General features: G+C 38.6%; 1 protein-coding gene across 9 annotated transcripts in view; it reads left to right on the forward strand.

Moving 5' to 3' along the window:
* CAMK2D (calcium/calmodulin dependent protein kinase II delta) overlaps positions 1 to 26,479 on the forward strand; it is a 145,834-nt gene that overhangs the window by 43,267 nt on the left and 76,088 nt on the right. For all 9 annotated transcript variants that reach the window (XM_015861974.2, XM_015861973.2, XM_032444318.1 and 6 more), the window contains one exon: positions 12,826 to 12,885. In XM_015861974.2, coding sequence (XP_015717460.2) covers positions 12,826 to 12,885 — 60 coding nt within the window. The remainder of the gene's footprint in view (positions 1 to 12,825; positions 12,886 to 26,479) is intronic.

A 26,479-nucleotide genomic window follows, 5' to 3' on the forward strand; every position in this document is an offset into this window, starting at 1 on the left:
TGTGAGAAGTTATGTTTCTGAAGTGTCACATGGAAATTAAAAACTAAAATCTAAGTCCAGTGACAAAACCAGTATTCTCTGAGATTCACTGTATTATGATTTCCCTTGCTCTTAATCCAGCTTTTAAGACACTGGTTAGAGTTGGGGTTTGCAGAACAGAAGATGGAAAAGGAAGGTATGTGCTTGTGGATGCCATCAAAATTTTAGTCATCCATCTGTTCAGAGTTGATCAATGCTCTTTTATTCCTTTTTAAAGCAAGGATGGAGTTTAGCAAGGCTTTCAGGTATGTGTACTACTTGAAAGAACACATCCCTCTCCTGTGAAGTACTTAAGGGCAAGCACATATTTTAGTGCTTGTTAACCTGTAGGGTTGACGCCTGAAATTCCAGTCATCTCAGACATATGCAGTTCAGCAACGTAGTAAGGAGAAGATTTTGTTTGAGAAGTGTATTCGTGTTTTCCTCCTAAGGCAAATGTAGGTCTTCCATGAAGATGTTTTAGGGAGGTGCTAGAAGATGCAGACCTGAACAGATTAGAATAAAAGGGCTGATACAGTACAGAGGTGATGAAACACTCCAAGAGGAGTTAAATGTCAGGTGAATATTGGTTGGCAAGCAATTGTAGGTATCTAGGTGATTAACCTGAACTTAGCATTAACATGAGACTACAGCATGTCACTCAATTTCAGTGGATGCACTGTTTAATATATATTAAAAGTGCATATAATATACGCTTACGTATAAAAATAAAATATGAAGGCTTACTTCCTCATGCTGATGACAGTGTTTAACTCAGAAAGAGGCAAAAAACATATAAAGGATAACAGCTCAATGTTCTCTATGGACTGTTGTTACAAGTTGTTTTCATTTCTGCTAGTAAGACTTGATGGGACAATGCAGCTATTTCAGACTTCTTCTGATACTATGCTTGCATTTCTGCATTTCTACTCTTGGAAGGAGAGGAGTGAGTGGGTTGCCAGCTGGCTGTTTATATCCTAATTTACTGTAAATTTAGAAGGGAAAAAAAATTGTTAGGATTTATTGGCTTGAAGTCAGCACCACATGAGTGCTTGCTTTTAAGAAGAGTTCGAAGATTTCAAGCAGCTGAGTAGAATCCACTCTAACTTATTGATATCCTTCTCTTTGGCCTCTTTTTTAAAACAAATTCTATATTAATAAGGTGACATCTTTTGGCTAAGTGCTTTGTTATTAATACTACATGTTCTTTCAACCCATTTTGTGGTCTTGGTTTAAAGAAAATGTCGTGCTCCTCAGTGTTAGGAGTGGTACTGAAATCGGAAGGAACAAAAGAATACCCTGCAGTTTTTTTGTGTCATACTTCAGCATCAATCTCTATGACAAATATCTTGATAAAATGCCCTAAAAACACTTGTCATCTGTCTACATAGTCCATGCTTTATAGGTAGAAATGACTATCAAATTTGCACATACTAGGAACACTAAAATATTAAAAAAGAGAGTGGGTGGGAAGTGGAAGAAAGCCCTACAGGAACATTAGACGACTGAAAACTGCTATTGTTGGCAGCCTTCACAGCTGAGCACAAATGTGCCTTTTGTTTTCCTTATGCCCTGAGGTAGAATTGTGAAAATCAACAGGTGTGGTTTTTGTTTTTCTTACAAAGCATCTTGGATGAATATGTTTAGGTTTTCCTTGATATTTAGAAGCCTGATTGGTATGTGAACGTAGCCACAGAAATAACTGGAGGCATTTTCTGTGCCCTAATTTCTGGTTTGCTGATGCTTTTGACCAATGGCCTAATTAAAGATTTTTCCCTGCTTTTGTTACTGTATGCTCCTATCCATTATGGACTTGGGTATCCATGGAAAAAATGTCCTTATAACAGTGAACACCTGGTATGAGCTTCTGTTCAGGAAACAGTGGGAGGGTGGATCAGTTCAGTACTCTCAGTGTCTGAAGTCATCTATTGTAGCAGTGTCCCACTTTCTTAGTTAAAAATACCAGAAAGAATGTGAATAAAGGCTGGTTCGTGTTTCCTCAAGAGCTGGTAGTGAATGCGATGGCATTCAGTTTGAAGTAGTGCTTTTGGGAACAGAAAAACCATATTGCTTAGGATTTACCGTCTCTAAGAAGATAGCATACATACAGTAGTGCAAAATGTAAAGGGCTGTGTGACATACTGCTATATGAATAAATATGGGTTGTAGTTGTTTTGTTTGGTTTTTTTAATAATAGGCTGAAAATGACTATTGCAAAATGTTAAAGGTGTGAAGTGCTGTTAAATTACCTTTAATAAGAACCAACTCAGTTAGGAACTTGGCAATATTGTTGGTCCCCGCTACTGACTCAATCTTAGATGAATGATCAGTTCTAAGAAATAGAACTGGACTGCTTCCAGAGCCTGAATACTTCCTCAAAGAGATTAAAAAAAACCAAACAAACACGTATTTGATGCAATTAAACTGTGTATAAACCACATTCCTGGACTTAAAGCAAGGCACTGTTGCGACACTGTTCTTATTACACGGTGTACATTTAAACCACAAATATTTGCATTCCACAGTACCTGGGATATTTTATTGTACTCTGTATTGTTGGAGAACCAAGTGACCAAGTCAAGGTGGTGGTAGGGGAAGTTGCGTTACTTTGTTAACTTGGGTCTTTCCTCACTGAGTTAGTTTATCTTACTGCCAGAGAAGAATAATCTTCCTGTTAATGGCTGCTGTTTCAGGCATTGCATTTGACAGCAGTTTTATACTGCTAAAATACATGCTTTCTTTATTTATACTTGTTTAACTACAGAAGAGTCAAAGTCTAACTGCCTGACCACTTTCAGGGCTAACCAAATGTTGAAGCATATTACAGAGGGCATTATCTAGAAGATGGGCATAGGGTATCAGCTGCCTTGCTTGGATGACTGTTCCATTTTTTGACCACCCTCACTGCAAAGAAATTTTTGCAAATATCTGGTCTGAGCCTCCCTTGGCACCAGAAGGCTTAACATCCTTTTTATGTTGTGAAGAATAGAACTGCGCACAATACTCAAGGTGTTGCCACTCCAATGTTGAATGTAGTGGGAGGCTGACAGCTCTTGGCTCCCTGACAGTGCTGTGTACAATGCACCCATTTCTTTTCCGTGAATTTTTTCTGTTCACATTTTTTGGCCTAGAAGACTACACACATGGATGTTTGGGCCTCAGGATGTATGCTAGTCTTTCATAGCTGTTCTCCTATGACTATGAATATGGAGGGTACTAAGATGATCAGTAGGCTGGGGCATCTCTCCTATGGAGAGAGGTTGAGGGAGCTGAGCTTGTTTAGCTTGGAGAAGAGAAGGCTCTGGGGAGACCTCATTGTGGCCTTCCAGTACTTGAAGGGAGGGTATAAACAGTAGGGGGGACAACTGTTTACTTGGGTTAGCTGTGATAGGCCAAAGGGAATGGTTTTAAACTGAGACAGGGGATGTTTGGATAAGGTATTAGGAGGGAGTTTTTCACACAGAGGATGGTGACGCACTGGTACATGTTGCCCAGGGAGGTTGTGGATGCCCCATCCCTGGAGGCATTCAAGGCCAGGTTGGATGTGGCTCTGGGCAGCCTGGTCTGATGACTAGTGACCGTGCCCACAAGATGCTGCTTTGAGGTCCTTTTCTACCCAGGCCATTCTGTGATTCTATGGTTGTGTCAAAAACATGGCTGAAAAAAATCCACAGCTGAAGCAAGAAGCTGGCTAGCAGCAAAGCAACACAGAACCCAGTGGTGGGTTCCCAGTGCTGCCCCCCAATGGGTGACTCAGCTCGGGGATATAGAGTTATGAGGTCCCACGAGCTAGATGATTGGTAGCTGTGCTGAAGAGTCCATATGCTTGTACTCGGCTCCTCCCCACTGTAAGCAAGTCCCAGAACTGAACTGCTTTTTGCCAGCAGAGTTATCTGAGCCAGTTTGGCAGGAGGGTGAGGGAGCACCTGGGCTGGCACGAGGGATAAGGAACATATGCCAGCTGCAGTGGAACTGTTTCTTCCTGTAATGGCTGGATGCTAGATTTAGTTAATTATCCTACAAAACATGGAGAGGCATCTCTATCTACTGAGAATCAGGATTCCCTGGCACACCTGCTCTTCTCTCCCAAATGGAGAAGAAGTACAGAACCTCGGAATGGCTGAGGGTTGAAAGGGATACTTGGAGGTCATCTAGTCCAACCCACCTGAGCAGGCATGACCATCTTCCTGTAAAAACAAGGTGAAGGGTGTTGTTTACGTCTCACTGGCACAAAGCCCAGGCTGATGTGACCCATTTTTTAAGAGAATGCCGTAGCTGTCAAGGTTCAGAAGGAGGGAAAGGCTTCTTGTATATCCTGTTAAGTGAAGGTGCTCTGGAATAATGAATCAAGGACTCTCTATGAAGGGAAAAAGACAAGGAGAGGAGAGAGCAGTTCTCCAGTTGGGCCTCTTGTTTGATTACAGAAGTATTTGGTTTTGATTTTTGCTCCCAGCGTGGTTTCTCTTATTTAAAACTTCATGCATTCATTACTTTCTGAAAAGACAAAGTTGTTTTCATTGAAGGGCCTTTTCCTTCAGTTAGCTACCCAAGTGGCTAACTGGCAGTATTGCTATCTACGTGAAAGTAGTAAGTGTTGTGGTACTCCCTTGTTTTATTTCCCCAGTTTCTCCTTGTCTGGTATTAAAGAAGCTGGAGTTATCACTGTTGATTCAGTCATTCACTCAGCATTTAAGTAGGTATTGGCAGTGTCTGTCTTAAGAGCTCTTGGCTGTTGTCTTGTAGTTCTTCATGGCGTAAGGTAACTTAAATTATTTTATCTGGTTTATACAATCTTTTTTCCCTTTTCATTCTGACAGGTGTACGGGTTTAGCTGATTTTTATGTACTATTAAAATGAGAGGAATCGTTTTTACATGTCTTGAATTTTGTTTTTAAGGCTTTTATTTTATTTTTCACGTTAGTCACTGTCAGAAACTTTCCAGAGATTCTTTGGGTGTTACTGTCTGGTTGGCAGTTTCTTAGTTACACTGATTGTGGCAGGACACTCCTTTAACTCTCAGGGAAGTGGCACACCTTGTACTTCAGATATCTGGGAGACGTAGGGCTTCTAGTATTTCAGTTTGACTTCCCCTTTGACATTCACCTTCAGATCAACTGTAATTGAAACTTGGTTGAAAACAGCGCAACAGAAATAGATATTTATGTGCAGCATTCACGGTTAGAAGTACTCGTAAATAAATTCAGTGGAGAAGGAAAGGTATACAAGAAACATGCAGACTTGAAAATTCTTCTTCTTGAGTACCTTACAGGACTAAACTTGTATTTGATTTCTACCCCAAAATGAACGTGCTTCAGACTTACTCAGTTCTGGGTACCTCTCTACCAACTCCAATGATTTGTTTATTTCTGTGGAAGTGCAGCTGTCATCTTCTTGATCGCAGTATCCACTTAACTCCTGGACTCAAGGAACTCTTTCAGCTGTCTCATGGCACAGTGTATGCAATGGGAGGTGTCTCTATTCATGTAGTGCTGCTGCTTCTCTGATAAAAGCTGCTAAATGAAGTAAATGCAACTTATTAGTATCATGTACATGACACCAGACCTCACCCAACAAGCGCTGGCCAGTATTCAAGTTAAGTTTGTGTTGAGAAACCTGTAAATGTTGTCATTCATAGTAAGAATGTAACTTTCTGATATCATAGTGTATATCTGAGTAAGGTGTAATTTATTAAAGGATCTGGATTGATTTATTAATAAATACTGTTAGCTGTTATTAAAACACGCAGTAACAGTTTACTCAATGTTCATATCTAGCAATTTTTGTCTATAATATTTGTCACTAGAGAACATTATTAAATCTGTAAATAAGAGGTGAATGTTATTTCTGCCATAGCACTGTGTTAGGTTAGAAATCCTTTTAATAGAACATGATCATTTTGTAAATTTTCCTTGTGTTTTTCTGCACAGTCTGAAGCAGTTTGTGTGTGCACAGCTACTCTGGCTTGGAACACTTTGTGCATCTGCAAAGCAGGGCCTGTCCTTGCTTTGATGTGCGAGCTGAAAGTATGATTAATGCCTGTGTTCCCTGGGTGATTGTAGTTGGCAGGCCATACAGTGTGAGATTTTATATCTAAGAAATCATATTAGGTTATAAAGGGGGAGAGTATTTGTCTCAGAGAATAGTATTAACTGAATTATCAGAGTTAGCAATATGAAGTTCAGTAGGCAAGAAGAATTTATGTCATTGAATAAATGCAAGGAGTCTGTTACTCAGTGGCTTTTACTTCAGAATTCTCCACTAGATGAACACATATTCAGCTACAATTTGGTTGTTTTAATTTTTGGAGAAGCCAATTGGTAGTTAAATCTTGGTGACATCAGTAGGTGTCAGAATCTTGTGGGTTTAGACTTGCAATTTATTTTCAGTTAATTGCTCTGGCTTTGATAGTTTTGTTTCACATAATGAATTTTATACTGTTTGTTTTATTTGTTGTTGTTTTTTCTTCTCTTTGTTTAATTTACTGTCTGTCCACTGATGCAGGAAGAACATTTGTATAAAGTTCAGAATGTTTGCTGTGAGTTACGCTCCAGGCTTCCTTACCGGGTAGTACCTGCCTGCTGTCTGGATTCAGTATGCTCTCAGCTGTAGTATAATAGTCATGGCCTACAAAAAGAATAATTTTATTTAGTTAAATGACCAATGAAAATTTTTAGTGTGTGTGAGAAATTAACCATGTAGGGTGTCAGTTCAGAAGCTGTGGTTTAGCAACTAATAGCAAAGGAACTGTAAATGTTTACACTGTAAACATCTAAAAAGTCAGGGAAGAAGTAATTGCCTTTATTGCATCGGTGTTGTTCCTGGAGAGTTGACATAAATTCTATTTGACGCTTTGTAGGAGGCAAACTCATCCCCACTTTCTAGCTATGCAGACTCATTTCGTAAATGTACTTTGAGAGAGGGTATAGAACAATGTTTTAAAGGGGCTCTGGTGTGAGACTGGAGATTGAACATCTTATGCCAAATGACCAGTAGTCTGTTGTGTTTGGTTTTCTTGAGGCTCAAGATAGTTTTATTTAAAGCTTAAAGTATCACATTTCTATTTTAACATATTTTTAAGTTTTATTTTTCAAAGCTAGTATTTTAGGAAATTTGGGACATTTATTGTAGTAGAGTTATAGTAAATGTTCTAAATATTTATGCACTGTATTTATAAATGTAACACTATTGTAGAGGAAATAAGTTGTATTATGCTGTACTATTATGTTGGGCTTATGTTGGAAAATTTAGAAAGAATATTTGTATTTAAAATGATGTTTTTTTATATATAATTGGAATTAAAACTGGTACCTTTTTATGTTTTATCTATTTATTAAATAGGAAGAAAAAAAATTAAAATAGTATCCCTAGTAGGGGGGGAAATATGCAAAAGAACTCCTTCCTAAATAATTGATACTTAAGCATTCGCAAGCTGCATGCTTTTTTGCTTTCAAAGTTTATTTCTCTGGCTCAGAAAAATATGTAGGATGTGGAAGCAGGAGCAGGTTACCTTGGAGGACTACGGAGAAGTTGTCTGAGCAGCCAGGGGTCAGGTGAGGAAAGCGAAAACCCAGACAGAATTATATCTAGCCAGGGCCATCACGGGGAGCAAGGAGAAATTCTACAGGTATATCAGTGATAAGAAAAAGGTCAGGAACAATGTGGAAAGAAACTGGAGACCTGGTCATGAGGGATATGGAGAAGGCTGAGGTGTTCAGTGACTTCTTTGCCTCAGTCTTCACTGGCAAGGGCTCTAGCCACACTGCCCAAGTTGCAGAAAGCAATGGTAAGAACTTGGAGAAGGCAGATCAGCCTGCTGTAAGTGAACACCACATTCGAGACTATCTGAAGAACCAGAAGGTGCATGGGTCTATAAGACCCGATGAGATCCATCCACAGGTTCTAAGGGAACTGGTGACTGAACTTACCAAGCTGCTGATCATATTTGAAAGGCCACTCAGTTGAAGTTTTCACTGATTGGAAAAGGGGAAACATATCCCCCATTTTCAAGAAGGGAAAAACGAAGATCAAGGGAACTACAGACCAGTCAGTTCTACCTCTGCCTGGCAAGATCATGAAGTAGGTCATACTGAAGGTCATGCAAAGGCACATGGAAAATAAAGACAAGGTGATTGGTGGTAGCCAGCATGGCTTCACCAAGGGTAAAGTTTGTCATGCCTGACAAACTTGGTGCTTGGTGGCCTTTTATGATGGATTGCAGCAGTAGTGGATAAAGGAAGAGCAATTGACGTCTTTCTACCTGATCTTGTGCAAAGCATTTGACACTGTCCCACATGACATCCTGGTCACCAAATTGGGGAAAAATGGATTTGATGGATTGATCACCTGTTGGATAAGGATAAGGCTGGATAATCTCACTGGGAGAGTAGTGGTCAGCAGCTCAGTGTACAAGTAGAGATGGGTGAAAGGTGTGGCATTCCTCAGGGATTGGTGTTGGGACCAGTGTTATTTAACATCTCTGTAGGTGACTTGGACAGTGGGATTGAGTGCACCTTCAGCAAGTTTGCACTACTGGAAATCTGAGGAGGGATTTTTTATAAGGGCAGGTAGCGAAAGGATAAGGGAAATTGTTTTAAACTGGAAGAAGGTAGGTTTAGACTAGATATTAGGAAGATATTCTTTACTGTGAGGGCGGTGAGATACTGGAACAGGTTGCCCAGTCAGGTTGTGAATGTCCCCTCCCTGGAAGCATTCAAGGCAAGGCTGGATGAGGAGCAGCGTGGTCTAGAGGGAGGTATCCCTGCCTATAGCAGGGTTGTTGGAACTAGATCTTAAAGGTCCCTTCCTATTGAAACCATTCTGTGGTCCTGTGATATTTTGTGAAAATTATGTTTTGAAGCAATCTGAGTATTACAAATAGTTTAGTCCTTTTGTATTCTATTGTCCTTTGTATTTCAGATTCTATGTTGCTTGAGTTGCCCTGCCAGTGTGTTTGAAAACTGATACTCTGTTCCCCTTGGAACAGTGCTTTGGCATTTCTCTCATCATATCTCCTCTGTAGTTTGCTTGGTGGTACTACTATCACAAACACATATTTGCTTGTTTGTAATGTAAGAAGATTAGTGGATACTGACAATCTCCTTCCTCCTTCTTGAAGTCTTCTTTGGACTGTTGAGTCTAAATTGAGGTTGGTTGCAGTAGTTGAATAGCTGTAATTTTACAGGACTAAAATTAATTGCTGTTTGTCATTGACCTGTCTCTTGACATAATTAGATGTGCTTACTGATGTCTTTATTAAAAATGCCTTAAATGGTTGGATGAAGTGATTCACTAAAAAGGTATTGTTTGCTAGTTGAAGACAATTACCTGCAATTAAGTTGTCAAGATCTTTCAGGAGACCAAACTTCGTACTATCTCTTATATTACTATTTGATATGGTTTGATAGTTTGCTTTCCAAATGCACGTAAAATAGGCCTGTCTGTCTCACTTCACTGAGATTTGTGTGAGGTTATCTTTAAGGAGCTGGTTCTGAGTGTTTCAGACCCAACATTGTCTGCCAAACACCTCTCTGCTGTGAGATGCCTGCTGCATCTTTAGCCAGATTTGGATCAGTACTCTACTCCATAACAGTCATGCATTTTCTGCAGGGACTTCTGATGTTTTACATGAGACACTTGTTGCAGAGGGGAGCTTTTGACGTCCCTCTCCTCAGTAATAGTTTAGGTTCTCTGCCACATGCAGTTATGTACCTGCTGCTCCCACTTGCCCTGCTGCTGCCACTTACCTTGTCCTGAGTCTTTGTCCTGCCTATCAAACTGTGTGTAGGGCAGCACTTCTGTAGTGGGTTGTCTGAAGCCAAAGCACTCCTTAGGAAAGTAAAGTTGCAATTTCATAGGACAGTTTTTTGGCAGTAACACAAACCACTGGCCTCCTTTGCTGTTGCACTGTACCGTCCTGTCTCAGCTGTGCAGGCAGAACCATCTGTGTAGCTATTCTGTGAATTTGGATTTCTCACTCTGGGAGGACCTGCTCTGCATCTATATTTATATGAAATTGTCTAAAAGTTGTAGACCCTAATACTTGATTTAAAGGAGTAGAGCAGCAGTAGCTGTATGTGCTTTCTACACAGCCCGGCAATTTGTTAAAAGAGAGATCTCATGGCAGCTGCAGCTCCTCCTAGGGAGCTCTGCTCTCTGAGGACAGCAACATGGCCTGAGGGATCAACACGGAGCTGCATCAGGGGACAGGCAGGCAGGGCTTAGGGAAAGGCTTTGCACCAGTCGGCAGTGGGCATGGCCCTGAGCTGCCACCGTTCAAGAAGCTTTTAGACAGCATTCTAAGACACGTGGGGTTTGGGTTTTGGGTTTGGGTTTTGAATGGTCCTTTGTGGAGACTGGAGTTGGACTTGATGGTCCCTGTGAGTCCCTTCCGACTCAGGATCTTTTATGGTTCTGTAATTGAACTTAAACAGGAGAAATTAAAACTGGAAAGGTGGGAGTGCCAAGGCAATTTATGGAGTAGAGCACCAGCTAAGAAGAAGATTTCAGGATTGCACTGTGGAATGTAGCCACCTCAGGGAAAGGGCTTTTATAGTGTTGTTTTTTTTTCTTGAACCTTATTTAACTCTTATCCAGGAGACTCCAATGTCAGACTGGCATCAGAGGGACTATGATGTAATTACTTTGAAAGATAACTTTATAACATTGTTGGTAATCTGAGAAAGAACAGATACCATATTAGATCTTTAAGAGTTTCTTTAAAAATTAAACAGAAAGCATAATTTCTTCATTCGCGCTGTAGTATCTTGATGCCTAATGTTCTTTTGAAGGTCAGGCTTTCTTGTTCCTTGAATGCTAGTTACTCAACTCAGAACTTACTGGGGGGGAAGAAAAGTTAAGAATTTCCCCTTTCCGTTGTTGGGAGCACTCTCCTCAAATGTAGTGCAGATAGTTCAGATTGCAGAGATAGCATAACCCAGATTACTTACATGACATCCGAAGTCTGAGCTCTCATGAAGGATTGGTCAGTATGACATACTTAGATATCACATTGGAGTTAGTTAACATAATAGCAATACAGACTCATCTCCAGGAACATTTTACACTTTATTTTTTTGAAAAACTATGAGGACTGCTCTGAAAGTAACACCCCTTATTTCATCATTTCATTATGTTGGATCACGACATCAGAGGTGGATGTTGGTGGTATGGCAGCAGAGGCTGAAACTTCCAACCGATATTCCCTTACACTTTGCTGTCATGTGATAGATGGCAGCAGAGGGGGCAGCCTGACATGGAATTGTATATAAAACAGAGTTGTGTCATTGAATTTCTCCATGTGGAAAACATTGCATCTACTGACATTCTTTGGCATTTGCTGGGTGTTTATGGAGACCAAACAGTAGATGTGGGCACAGTGAGGTGTTGTATTTTATTACCTGAGTTACATCTAGCTGGGGTATAGAACAGTGGTTGCTAATTACAAAATAAGGAAATAAATATCTAAATTGGTCCAGCCAAACAGATTTCTGAAAACTAAGATCCTAAAATACAGCTTCAATCTTCTTTTAATTCTACTCTGTGCATCTGTTTTGGATAGTGACATTAAAGAAGGTAACAAAATGAACCAGTGTCAATAAGATACAAAAATGAATCAGATTTAGAAAACATTATGTGTTTTACAACACTTAACAGTTTGAAAACAAGGATTGTGTCCTCATATGTAATGCTGACATTATGGGCGCAGAAGGGATTTTCCTTGTACAGGTACAAATATTAAAGTGAAATATTTTCTTATATCATACTTCAGTTAGTTCAGGTTAGCAGTTCATACTTAGGTGATCAAGTTCTGATCAGTAGTTCCTATGTAGTCTGTCATTCTGTCTTAATTCTCTATGCATATTGTCCAAAGAAACCTTTTTGTATATTAGATTGTCTTGCAAACTATAGTTTCCTTTGCATGTGTTTGATCTCTGCTGTCTGACACTAGACACTTTAATATACTCCAAACTCCCATTTATTTCCAGTGTAAACAATTACACTTTCCTCGCTCTCATTTATTATGTAAAACAAGTACATTAATGTGTTAAGCTGTAGTGGAAATACTAAGTCATGGCCTGAACCAGTGGTTGGGCACCTGGTGGGAAGGCAGGGCCAACAATTTAATCAAAATGAAGCTAAACATAAATAGTGGTATATTGTCTCTTACTGTTATTAGGCATTGGTGGCATACAGGGAAATTCAAACCTACAGCTTATGGCATCTACTCAAAGGCTGCAAAGGATCAAATGGCAGAATGGTTGGAGAGTCCAAGAGATGATACACCTGGCCACAAGCGTTTAGTATATTTTCAGGATGATGAACAAAAAACTTTCTGATGAAATTTCCAGTAACTAATGAAACTTATTGCAGTGAGAAAGTGTTATGGCAGGAATGTTGGCATGCTGTTGGGATGATTGCCGTGTGTTGAACAGTGTACCTGGTACAGCAGTTATTAGAACGGTTAACAGATAGAAATTAAGATAGTACTGGGGATTTGGATTGTCTTTATTTTGATTAATGCTATAATGTGGTTCATTCCCTGATAATTATAGGTCATGCCATGAATATTCCCCATTACACTGTCAGTTTGATTTTTGTACTGGAACAATGCCTGCAGTGGTCCATCAAAGAAGTGGTTAGATGCAGTAATCTGATTCAGTATTACAATGTAAACTCTTAATGGATTTAAATAAAGGAAATATTTTTTAAAGACTGCATCAGATAATGTATTTTTTCTTCATAAAGCAAATATGCTGTATTATGTTCTACTTATATTAAAAGGAAATATTGTGCTTTCCTTTGTTGCAGATCACCAGAAACTGGAAAGAGAAGCGAGGATCTGTCGTCTCTTGAAGCATCCTAATATTGGTAGGAATATTTAATTGCTTTATACAGTAGATAAGAGTTTTGAAAATTGAGGGAAAATACAAAATAATGAGAAAAAAAAAAAGCAGCTCAGAAAAGTGAAATGGAAATATCTTCAGGCAAGACTGTTTCTTTATTCTCTGGTGCTCCTATGTAGTTCTTCTATGAGATATCATATCCCAACAGATCACCTAGAGCAATGCATAATGTTCTCATCTTCTTTGAGCTATTACTCTGCCATCAATGAGCTGTCTGTGCCAGGTGTTTGGGGTTTTTTTGAGCAGTGTGTGGGAGGAGTTATTTCCAGTACTGCTCATGACTTCTTCAGTCCTGCTGAATTTCATGTACCAGCATATGTTGCAAAAAGAGACAGACCAATGTCAATAAGCTTAGTGTTGTTTTTGCTGAGATGCTTATTTTATCCTATTTTACTTTGTGTTTGAAATTCTTTTCTCCTCTAGAAGAAAAAGCAGATGCAGAAAGTTCTCTCCCTTTATTTCTAAAACTATGTTTTCTACTCTAGCATTCATGAAAAGCATTAAAAAGTATGGTGTTGTTTTTTTGTTATTTTTACCGTGGGTTTTCTGTTTCTTTGATTTTGAGAATAGAAAAAGAAGACAATTTTGAACTTTAAGTAGTTTGACTTGAGTTTTTCAGAAACTGAATTGCATGCTGGGTGTCTTAAAAACACTGAGTGCTTTAAACCAATGCATGTATTTGGTTTTCCAGAAGCTCTTGGCAATCTCCTTTCTCTTTCTTCTGGTTAGCTTTTCTCCTTTTCATTTTTAGCTAACACGGATTAGTCTTTGTGGCCTTTTTAGTCTAATCTAATTGTTTTATGTCTGGGAAAGAACCAGCTCCTTCCTTTTAATAATAATTGTGAATGCAAAACTAACAAACCGCAGCTCAAAATGAAGTATCAAATCTTTGAAAAAGCTCTTAGACTGTCTCAAAGGCTTAGAGTTTTCATGTGCAAATTTGGTTAATGAGGAAGAGTAGTGCTGTGGGCAGCTAAAATTTGTGCATTGTAAAATGACAGAAGACAGAGGGGATGACAGTGCTAATTTGCTAGGGCAGTTCACCTGTGCCTTGCTCTAATTATTGTTAGAGTGTATTTGTGAATATGAATCTATCAGGGAAGATGAATACAAAACAGCAATAAACTAATTAAGTGCAAGAGCTGAAGTGCGCAGAACTATTGAGACAGGTGTCTTAATTGTTTTCATGTTTCTTAGCTTTGTTGAGTAGTTTGAATCAGTATTAGGGCGTAGTCCAGTTTCTTTTTGGCAGACCAGCTAATCCATGTTGTGTTTATATATTTGTGAATGTACGGCTCGAAATGCGAAGGTGTGATGACAGCTTTGGTGACAGACAGGGTTATGTAAGTCAACACAAGTTTCACGCTTCACTACCTACTCCAAGGTACACAACTGAGTGAATGGATTGTAAAGTAAAATCTTTTATACCTGTCTGGGAAAAGACATCGTGTTCTAGGCTTGCCTGAGAGAAATTTTCCTGATACAGAATTAACAGGCCAGGGGCTTGACAGCATGCATTAAACTGTCCTTGTTCAATTTCTGCTGTCAACTATTCTGCCAGCCCTGCTAGTGTATCTGTCTGAAAAAGGCTCTTCCAGTTAATTTGTTTGCATAATTGTCATAGTGAAGGACACTTTGTTTCTTGTTTCTGTCTTGGAGAGAAATTATAAATGTAGTCTGAACAGGAGAACTGTTTTTGTAAATATACAAAGGAAACTTTCCAAAGCTAATGATTTTTGACTTCTGAAGTCGTATCAGGTACACTGTCATTTCTTACTGGTGACAAGACAAGGGGAAATGGCCTCAAGTTGTGCCAGGGTAAGTTGAGGTTGGATATCAGGAAAAACTTCTTTACAGAAGGGGTTGTTAAGCACTGGAATAGGCTCTTCAGGGAGGTGGTAGAGTCACCGTCCCTGGATGTGTTTAAAAACTGTTTGAATGTGGTGCTCAGGGACATGGTTTAGCAGAGGGTGGTTAGTTAGGGTACTATGGTTGGGTTGTGGTTGAACTTGATGATTTTTAAGGTCAATCTGAGTGATTCTATGATTCTGTGCTGCTGGGCTGAAGAGGTGAGCTGGTTATCCATTCTCCACCTCCCTGAGCTGCCCACACTTAGCCAGGCAGTATACCCATGTGTGCCCTGCCCAGCCTTGTCTGCACTTTACTATTCCTCATCCAGATAAACAGGAAACCTGAAGTCTTTCTCGGTGCATACTCCCAGCTTAGCAAGCTGAATCTCTTGCTCTTGTGTCACTTCCATGTATATTTTCTGAAAAAAAGGTAATACTGTATCGCACAAAGAAATAGTGAGAAAGGAAGTTTACAGGTTATCTTAACTCTGTGGTAGCCACAGAATCTATAAGATGGTTTATACATTTTAGAATCATTAAAATTAGCTCTTGTAAACAAATTCTACTTCTGTTATACATGGTAAAGAGTATGTGTTTAAAAGAATTAACAAGTTCGTGAACATAAATTCAGACTTCTTTCTTTCATGGTCTTTCACTGCCTTTCTTTATATTCCCCTGGTGCAGACCTTCAGTTATTTCTCTTTTTCATCATTGCTCGTTCACTGCAGGCTGGCACCTTTCTGAAGTTAGAATTCTCTAATCCTTTCTCTTTTCTTTCAGGCATACTCCTATTTATTTTTCCTAGTTAGCTTGATTAAATTGCACTTTTAAGGTGACTTGGATTAAAGGAATCTCTTTTAGCTTATCTTTATTTCTAAAGCAATATGTAGATAATATTATTCTTTTCTACAGTGTTTTTTTTTACCAAAGATCCCTTTGGTAAATTATTTGTAAATTTGGTAAAGGGATCTTTACCAAAGATCCCTTTGGTAAATTATCTTTCACATCTTGAGACTGCCACCAGATACTTTGGGGTAAAAACCAGTCAGAGTAAAGCAGCACTGCTATAATGAATCAGATTTTCAGATATCAGCCTGTGAGTAAATACGTTCTGTTTGTTTTTTTGTTTTTGGTTTGTTTTTTCTTTAGAGGAAAGGAATTTTAGAAACCATCTAAACCACTGCAACTATTTTCCTTCTGCCTTTCCATAGAAAACAGAACATTGTCAAAAAATTCTACAGATCACTGTCTTTTTAGTTCTAGAGTAGGTGTCCAACTGGTATATAACTAGAAAAGATATTTAGTATTAAGTTATTTCATCAGGATAAGAAGTAATTCAGGACCAAACTTCTTATCAACATACCTGCTTTTAGTTTTACAAGAATACCACTTTTATCATCATTTCATGTCTGATCTGATTTTTGTTTGCTTGTTTTGTTTTTAGTGAGTCTTATGCAGTTAAGAGATCTCAGGGTGGTATTTGAAGAGGTCTTTTAATTATAATCTGTATTCATATGTGCTAACCTTAAGCTCATCTGGATGAGGAATCTTCAAATTAGTGGTGTTTTTATTTTGTTTTAAATGTGGATTTGGAACAAAAAGCCTGGAAAAGCACAGCATATGGAAAAAGAATTAGGAGAAGGTGAACTTGGTGTGCTGTCAAAGGGGTAGAACTCTGAAATCGGGAGATTAAGAAGATGAAAATATTTTCATCTCAGTTCTTGATTTGAATCTGTGAAAGTAGTGTTTGTGAAATACTAAACACAAAAAACACTGAGAAGAAACAAATGCAATACTGCCTTTTTGGAAGTATTTGAAACATAAGATCATTATTTCAGGATTCAATATATCCACCAGATGTTCACAGATGAAGTAGAAATTGAAGTATAAACCACAACAACCGAGGGAGCTAGATTCTTCATCAGAATCATCTGCTGGACTTTTCTACTAGAAGGATGATTTTGATCTATAGAAATGTAGCAGCTTCTAAATTCATGTATGAAAAATTGAAACTGCTGATTAATCTCACTCAACAAGTGTGAGGAAGGAGGAGTAACTAAGTCAAAATCCAGCTTTTTCAGATTTTTAAAAATAAAAGAAATACATCATAATTAATTTCTGTATGGAGATGTTTCCCTGTTTGATAGGAGCACATGCTTAAGTTCAGCTTGGCCTACGGAAGCATACAGTCATTTGAAATACAGTTTTTGGGTGCAGCAGTTTGGTTTTGTTTTTTAAGACAGATCTTTCCAGGTGTACTTGATAATCTTTTAAGGACGTCACAAGTCGCAAATCTGGCTGCTAGCACTGTTAGCATCAACTCTTTTCTGTAAGCCATTTCTTTACTGCTAGATCATGGGCTTAGTTTTGGGGGGGGGGGGGGGAAGGGAGGGGGGCAGGGCTAGTGGTTTTTTGTGTGTGTTTTGTTGCTTTTGTTTTTAAGTAAAATCAGAGTATTTTTATTAGAAGTATTAGGGAAAATAGATAACAATGAAAATGTAAGATGGTAGTTCTTACATGATGGAATTATCTGTAGAGAAGTATAGAAGTTTGATTCTGTACTTTTATCAGTGTCCAGATACTTCTTTGCATGTAACTAGTTTTGTTTTTCGGAATCTTTTTATTTTACTTCCTTTTTGCTCCATGGTTTCTTCTTCACTGTCGAGCTATCTAGCCATGATGCCTTGTGAACAATGTAGGAAAATTGCCTAAGAGGAAAGTGGATTAAAAAAATACATCTTTTTTCTGTTCTCCTTTTTCACATCTCTGACATTTCAGTCTTACATAACATGTACATGGAGGTTTATTTAGAAAATACAAGACTGCCTCATCATCTTCACAGACAGTTGTTCTTTAGCAATACATAATGCTTATATTCTGATTTCTGCCTCTTCATGCCTCTGTTCTTTGTATTGGAGCAATTGTACTATAAAACCAGCCACTAAATTTTGTGTTTAAAAGAACATTCATTCATTTCAGCTTTCATGTCTGTTCTGTGGATAAACATAAAATTGCCAACAGTAGTAATTTTAACATATCACTTCTTACTGTTTGGCAGATGAGTTTTATCCCTATTATAGTATCTATTTACTCAGAAATACCTCAGAAATATACAAATGCTCTTATCTGCTGCAGAACTGAAATTCCACTTCGTTCATATCCTGACTGTTTTATTCCCATTTTTGACTGCTTATTAGTGTAGTATAAGATGGAGTACCCTGCTTTTGTGTAACTGTACTCTGTTGAAACACAGTTAATCAAGGTTCTGTATATTATTGTTACTCCAGACTCCTGGGGATTAAAATGAAACAAATCCATTGGCTGAACTTCAGGCCTGGAGGGAAAGCTTTATGCTGGCTGTGACTACTTTCCTCCTGGTCATCACAGTGGTACTTCCTTTTTCCAGCAGCAATGTTGAATTCTACCCTTCTCCTTTTCTAACATTTCTTGAGTAATGTAACCTGCTTCCTCTATTAAATTGTGGTAGCAAACTTTGGGCAAGCAGCTCAAGCTCCTGTAGTGATGATGCTCCATCAACTTGTGCTGGACTACAGTAGTCTGTATAGCTGTATGATCTTCAGTATTGTCGATTTCTCCAATTTCTACCACAATTAGATTTTTGTAGCAGCATCATTGTGTACACAATTTATTTTCCTTATTATGACTTAACAACATAATTTAGTTTAAAATTGAAGAAGTTACTGTTGATTAATCTTGCTCTTTGGAGAATCTAGTGCTTTTTATTTGTATGATTTCATAAGTTATGCTAAAAATATACCTCCATTACTGAGCAGATGCAGAGGATTTTTGTCGTCTTGAGCAACTATTATGTTTATGGCTATTAAATGTGTTGATGCTTCCAATTTAATAGTTTAGAAACTTCTAAAGAAATTGTGTAAAGAAATTATTCAACTCTTCAACATGAAATCCATTGTCACTGACCTGCTTTCCAGCTTTTATCTTCATGTGGTAAATTCTGATTTCTTGGTCTTCTTTTAATTTTAGATGAAGTCTTATTTTTGCAGTCTGATTTTTAGTAGTCTGTGTATTTTTGCAAATGTAACACTGTCACACCATCTTATTCTTATGATGTTGATTTAGAGCCTGCTGTGGTAATTTTGGTTTATTGAGACAACAACAGTTGATTAAAAATGGTATTAGCCCAGTGATACAGGTCCTGATCCACTCTGGAAAAATTGCTGATTCAGTTGTTTAGCAGTTGTTTTTTTGTTTGTTTCCAGGTTGAGTTTGTTCTTTCTGGGCTTTTACTGAACTGGGTAGTGTTTTCCTAAATCAGAATGCATTTTTTTCTGTCTTTAGCTAATGCAAAAGCTATTGCTACTTTTATGTTCCTATGTGTCAAAAGCTATACACAGCAGAAGTTGAGATAATACATGCAGCGTAATGGGATTACTGTAAATAACCAGAGCCTCCTGGTTTTCACATTGTAGTTCTAACACATATGGTTTCATTGGAGCACATCATTCCTCCCCTTTCTGCTGCTACTGCCTCCTCCCCCTGCTCGGTAGATGATGTGTAAGGTACGCTAAGCAAACAGAATCCACTAACTGACAGCTCAAGTCTGGCTCTGATGAACCTTCAACTCTTCCCAAAAGGCCACAGCAGATTTTACTGACATGTGGCAGCCCTCTGGGTGATAAATGAAGACCTCCTGGCAACAGGACAGGTTGTCCCTGAATGGCTTTGTAAGCCAGGATATTTAGAGGTAAGTAGGACTGCCAAGCAGAAACGGTGCCATGTCAACTCTAATAGGCTTGAGCCAGCCGTGTGCAGATCTGTTTGCATAGCTGCAGTCAGAGTGGAGCTGTGGCACTGCTGACCAGCATGAGTTTCTGTACTTTGAGGACAGAATGGCAGAAGTTTTTGTTGTTTTTTAAGTAACATAGCTGGACCTGCATATGCAAATGTGGAGCAGTATTTTTCTAATGGAAGGTGGCTTTGCAACAGAAGAGGCAGGCTAGATGCCTGTTATGCCAGGCAAAAACAAATCATTAAGCTGATTTCTTAAATATGTTGGTGTCTGTTTGCAGCCTACTCTGGTTTCCATACTTTGACTTGAGTACGTCCCATAAATTGCTGAGGAAATTGGTAGCACCCAGACTTGGAACTCTTCATCCAATTCATCATGCTTGTGTTCAGCTTGGTTATTCAGATATACAGCATGAAGGAAAGGAGGAGGTAAAGCCTTCATTTCGAGGCGTTCTCATCAGCACAAAAAACCCCAAAGCATCAGTACTGAATTTGCTAAATCCTCCATGTGATGGAAAAATAAGAAACTTTATATTGTCTGGTTCATTTTGTACACAAGGTAGTTAAGGATATAGATTTCTGTCCCCCTTTATGTGAGACACTGTGTCATTAATGTTTTACTTTCACCAAGTCTGTGCTTGGGGTTTCACATAAAATTGTATGGTGAGAAGCACTTCTAGTATACAGTGAAGGTGGATTCAGTAAATCATTTTTGAATTTCTTTTGACTTACAAGTTGAGAATAACTCAGCTGGTGTTAGTTCAGTTACTATATAAATCCAATGTGGAATACAAATCAGGCCTCTTCATATTGGTAGATGTAATTCTTCAGCACAATATTTTTCTGAGCTCAGTTACATTTTTCACTCTTCACAATGTTTGTTATTGCAACTGACTTTTCTGCAGTCTTTTTTCTAAGCAGTTCCTTATATGCATTTGATTTCTTCAAACAGTTGAAGTAGTTGGGAATGTAAAGTCAATACTTGAGATGAACAGACTGAATGTTTTCACCTCTGATGCTGTAAGAATTTGTTGGGGGAAGGCCTGTGTGGAATGTTTTTCAATATTATTACCTCTTTTAGTAACTTTCAACTTACCAAGTATCAGATAATGTTGTCTGTCTGAATGCCACAGCAATGAACTATAAAGGCAAATTTGTTAGGTGTTGTACCTTTTATTTCTACTTCAGTTAAAGCCTAATCCTTTTATTCTGTTAAGAGCACCATTGACTCTTTTGGGTTTGACTTCTGGGTTACTGTGGAACATAAAAACGCACTTTAACGCCACCAGTAATGTTACTCTTTGCACTAGACTATTTCACTTTAATTTCACTTTACACTAGACTATTTTCTTTCCTTTAAATGGAGGACAAGATTATTCTAGCTCAATAATGTGCTGTGGAAATGAGACTTCATTGAGACTGACTGCAAATGTTGTCATTTTTTGACCTAAAAGTTATATGCATAATTTGCACCAAAAAGGGTAATAGTAAAGTACAAGTCAAGTGAGAGCCAGACCATGAAGGACGTTTCTTGCCTGCTTATAATTAGTTTTGGGCATTTTCTTAAACACATGAAAATTCTTTTCATAGTGTATCCAGCTTTTTCTAAGTATATTTTCTTTGCAGAAAGGCAGCTATGCTGGTGTAGCAAGTCATTTAAAATGTAAAATAGACACAGAAAGAGGAAGTGGAGTTTTAACATCTCTCTTGAGGAACCTGCTGCAGGGGGTCTCTGCTTGGAGAGCTGCTGCATTTTCTATTTGATTTGCATTCTGCTTATTGTCTCTGTATGCCTAATAGATGGAAGGGTCTCATCGCTGCACTGCTGACTTTAAGAACCATTGCAATAAGACTGATTAAAATGGGTTACTCTTTTTACAGACTAATTTTTGAAAACCTAACTTTTTTTATTTGGAGGACTTGTGTATTACGAATCTGCAACCACATGTTATGCATATGCATAGACATCATGACTCCCAGCTTAACCACAAATATGTAATTTTCCTCTGGACCCTTTCCTCCAAAAACACAGACCTCTGCTACTGAAGCTAAAATATTTTTTTCTTTCAGTAAAGTTAGCAGATATTTTTAGAGCATTTTTAGGAGATGTTGTAACTTCTGTCCCCTTCTGCTTTGTTATAGATACTATTGTTCATGGATTACTAGGTGAACACTACATTGGATCTCATGTTGATATTCAAATTTTCATTAAAAAAAAATCTGCAGACGTCTTGCTTGATTTGGAAAACAAAGTGAAAAATGGTGAAAGTCTATTCAGTAGTGTGGATTTATCTCATTGTTTGAATAGCTTTTGTGCATCCGTCATGTGAGTGACACAAATGCAACTACAGCTTTGAATTCTGTCTTGTCCTGTCCCCTTCTCAAGGAGAAAACAGAATTAACATTCAGATAGCATTTGTTTCCCAAGCAGCCTCAATCAGCCAATTCAGAGCATTTTGCAGCCTAACCTGAAGAGAGTGGATTGTCACCATGACTAGCAGGGAAGCTCCTGGAAAGGGGCTCTTGGAGGTGAAAGTGTTTGCCTTTTTGGTGCACCTCAGAGCTGATGCCAATCGTCAGCCTTCCATGCTGCTGCTGTTTTAGCTCCCTGCCACGTGCCAAAAAGGAGTGTTTTGAAGATGGGAACAGAAGGAGGGAGAAGGCGGGAAGGGTGGCATGGCTAGTGGGAAGGAGAAGGAAGGGGGCCAAGGCTAAGGGGTATGAGCTAGGAGTGGTGAGAGACACTAAAGGAAGTTCTCCTGATTTTCAGCAAAGGATTGTTCTGACTGAAGTGATTGTAAATGAGGACATGCACTTTGGGAGCTTGCTGTGATAGGATGGCTTGGATTCAACTTAAGAATGATTTTGCTCCTCTTCCAAAGATTATAAATACATAAGAAGCTGATTAAGAGAGGCAATCCCAGGGGCTACTGCATCTTTCCAGACATTTTGCTTTACTTACATGTCCCACTCCCTGCTTAGTATCACAAATCATGAAGTCATGTGAGTTGTGAGGGACCTTGGGGTTATATAAGTATGAGCCTCAAAGTCCTGCATGAGGAGGTATGCCCAGTAAAATCAAGTTACACAGGGTCTGTCCTGAGGTCGGAGCATCTCTAGTGAAGGAGACTGCACAGCCCTGCTGGGCTCTGCTCCAGTGTTTGACCGTCTTCCTGTTAACAAAAATAATAAAAGTGTCTTTATGCCCAGCTGGGTTTTTTTTGCATATTCCGGCATATGACTACAAGGCTCCTGCCTTGCCATTTGCATCTTGGAGAAGGCTGTTTCTGTCTTCTCAGCAGCTTCCCTATTGGCTGCAGGGTGATGTGATGCAGTTGACCTCACCCCTCCTCGTGTGCTGCCCACAATTCCCTAGTCATCTCGGTGGCCATCTGCTGGAGAATGCATGGAAGAAGTTGTAGCTAGAAACAAATTAAGCTGTGCTAGTAAGTCCTGATGCAAAAATTTCCTGAGTTTCTTCAAATGTGCAAGATAAAATGTAATTCAGAGTGTTGCCTGTTTGTGTGCTTTTGATCCTAGATTGCACTACTGTGTTCCTAGGATGGTTTCCTGGATGAGATACAACAGAAGATTTTTTAGGGCCTTTTTTTTCCCCCCTAATAAACGGGATGTTCATAATGGGCAGAATTACATTTTTTACAGGAAGTGGTGCTGGCAGTGCTTCATTCTCTAAACTCTTGCCTGCCAATCAGTGAACAAATCAGCTAATGGAAAGTGGATGTTCTCCAATACAACTACAGCTCTGTACAATATTTTTGTTCTCTTTTTGAGAAAAACATCCGCTTTCCTGTTGAAGTGGACAGTAAAACACATTCTTAATGAAAGAGTAATTTTATTAAAACTGTAAACAGGGCCTGACTGTTTTTGGAATGTAGATTTTAATTAGTTCCAAGCCCTGCATTTTGTAAGCACACATTTCAGTGTCGTATCATACATAAAAGTCCTTTTGCCCGTTCTTCTTACATGTCATATTGTTCTGCACTTTTACTGTGGAATGTCCATTCAGTGTAAGATTTTATAATTTCTTGGATATTGATATTTGCACATAGAAAGCTGGTTGCTTACTAAAAATGTAGAATTTTACTTAGAAGGTATTGAATAAAGTAAAGTGAAACTGTGCACTGCTGTGGCAGTAGGAGGCTGACCAAACCTGAGTCCTTGGTTTTGCTCAATTCAACAGTGTAGATCTAGGGTATTTTCTCTATGTCTGCTACTTTGGGAGTAGTTATATTACAGATTATCCTGGTTTCTTGTTCTGAAGGAAATTTAAGAGAAGAAAAGTCATCGCACAGTTTTTCCTTGCTCAGATTGTGGCTGTGGTAACTGTGGTTTAATGATGAGGGCGACCACCTCAGTTAAACTGCTGACCAGTGCACTGTGCAGAAACTGCATCTAGAATGTGAAGAGTTTCTTGTCTACTTCTGTGTTTCCCTAAGAGGAGTTCTCCTATAAAACACTTGCCACAGCAAAATGAATGTTTATGGTGTTTTAAACAGCTGTAGGCCTGCCCTCATCAGGATTCCCAGCAGCCCGCTTATTTGGTAGTGTTGGTAACTGCTGCGGTGTTATCTTCTGTTGTCTCTCAGCATGGCAGCCATGTGCTGGTGCCAGTCTGGCTGGCCTTGCCCCTTCTGTGCAGTGGGTGTGGGGAAAGCATTGATCAGGTCCAAACTGTGACAGCTGTCCCCCAACCATCTCCTGTCATGATCTAACTTGTAGCATGCATTTCAGATGTCCTCTAGGATTTTCCTCACTCCTTCACGTTTCCCTTAACAAAGTAACAGGTTTACTTTTTGTTACGAAAGGAGGTGGTTGTGTTCCTCTGCTATAGAAAATAGCTATCAAAAGATATATATACCAAAAGATGTTAGCTGGACTGGTGTCTCAGTTTTTAACACACTGCAACCTAGCACATAGAAAGGCTGCTTTTTCCCTGCATATGGGAAACTGTGCTACCTCATTGCCAATAGATAAATATCTCATAATTGCTTGGTTCAGTCTGTTTTTGCAGATTTGTGCACTGGCCCTTTTCTTTCCTTTTAAATTGCTGATCCAGAGGTTTTTTTTCTGTTGATATGGGTTTAATGATACCTCTCTCCTCCCAGTCACCTTCCAAACTTGGAAGTTCTTTTTTTAGTGGCTTCACCAGTGTGTTAGTATTCTCATAGACTGCCCATGAGAATGCGCTTCTAATTTTAGCTTGTCCTCTGGATGACTATCTCCTTTAAATACATCCACCTTTTCATTACAGTCATACTGAGCCAAACATGGCTCTCTGTTCCTGTTGCTAGTATATCAAAGGTGTTCTGGTACTGTAATGAAATCCACAGAATGCTTCTGTGCTGCACAGCAGTGAATAGCAGTCATGTGTATCAGCAGTTGCCTAGCCCAAGCAATGTTTTTTTTTTTAATGAAATCACTGATGTGTTTATTTACCAGGTGACCTTGAGAGTTACTGAACTGTATTCCTTCATTACTTGATCTACTGTCAGTGCAGTTATTGCTGATATTATGTTGAATTTGGTTGTGCAACCTAGCTGGGAAAGGTAGGTTGATAAACTAAAGACATAATTGCAGCTGACCAGCTTGCAGCTATCTTCTGTAGGTTATATATTTTGGGAGTTATTAGATGTATTGAACAGGTGGCCTAACAAGAAGAATACTTGAAGAGTGTTTCAACGGCAACTAGTAGTCTGTTTTTATGAATACAGACTGTCTTCCCACTCTTTTGTTGTAGCTTTTCCATCCAAGTCTGTGTGGGTTTCCACAGAGCTAATTACAATCTTATAAATGGTCCCGTGGGACAGGACAAACTATCTAATTTCCATTTATTGTGAGACTGTGATTAAAAGACAATGGTAGTTCTTCATCACAAGCCTCAAGTTTGTCATCTGTTAAGTTAATATGCATTCCCCGCCTTTTGTAAAACAAACCCTTTCAATCATTTGGAATCATTGTTTGCTTGTAAACTTGCATGTTATGAAAATCATAGTAATTTATAGTTGTCCTCCGTTCTGTTTGCATGATTTACTGTGGTATTTAATTGATAGAGGGGGAAACCACACTGACTCAGAAATTTAATACTGGCGTTTTTCAGCTCAGCCAAGTGGATGGAGATGAAATGGGATTATTATCAAAACAATCTTTCATAGTTTTGTACACTGCATTGCTCTGTTTACTGTTACCGAAAGTTTTAACTGCTTATATGTCATCCTGATTAATAGTAGAAACATTTGGTTATCTAGGTTACTGGAAATTTTTGTTCACTACGCTTGCCATTGTATAGAAATCTGCAGTATCGTACTGATAGCTAGAAATAGGAGTCCAGTTACGGTAACCTTATTTTTTCACTAAACGCTTTTCAGACAATATAATTTTTCAGGTTGTTAGAGATCACATGGAACAGACTTATTTTTGTCTTCACTGCAAACTGATGCACAGTGTGAAGATGCCTCGCCTAGTCTTGCTTTTCCTTTCTGGTGTTGTTGAAGAGAAGGCTAAGTAAGGCTAAGTAAGTCATGCCAATGCAATTAAACTAATATAAGCAAAACACATCAGCTTGTTCTAAGTTTGAGCATCTCTACACTAGGTTACTATTTGCATGAAAGGCATACCCTAGGAAAAGTGCTGTGACAAAGACAACTACAAATTAAAATATGTATCTGTGATTGTGTACTGAATTATGCCCTGCTGAGAGAGGGTAATCTTTGAAATGTCTTGAGCTAGTCGGGGGTAGCTAGAATTGTTGCTTTCTGTGCTGTGGCCCCTGTGGGAACCGCTAGCCCTGCCACTTGTTTGCAATATTTTTATATTACATATTATTATATTATATTATATTATATTATATTGTATTATATTATATTATATTATATTATATTATATTATATTATATTATATTATATTATATTATATTATATT

Source organism: Coturnix japonica, chromosome 4 (assembly GCF_001577835.2).
Source record: "Coturnix japonica isolate 7356 chromosome 4, Coturnix japonica 2.1, whole genome shotgun sequence".
Lineage (NCBI taxonomy): Eukaryota > Metazoa > Chordata > Aves > Galliformes > Phasianidae > Coturnix > Coturnix japonica.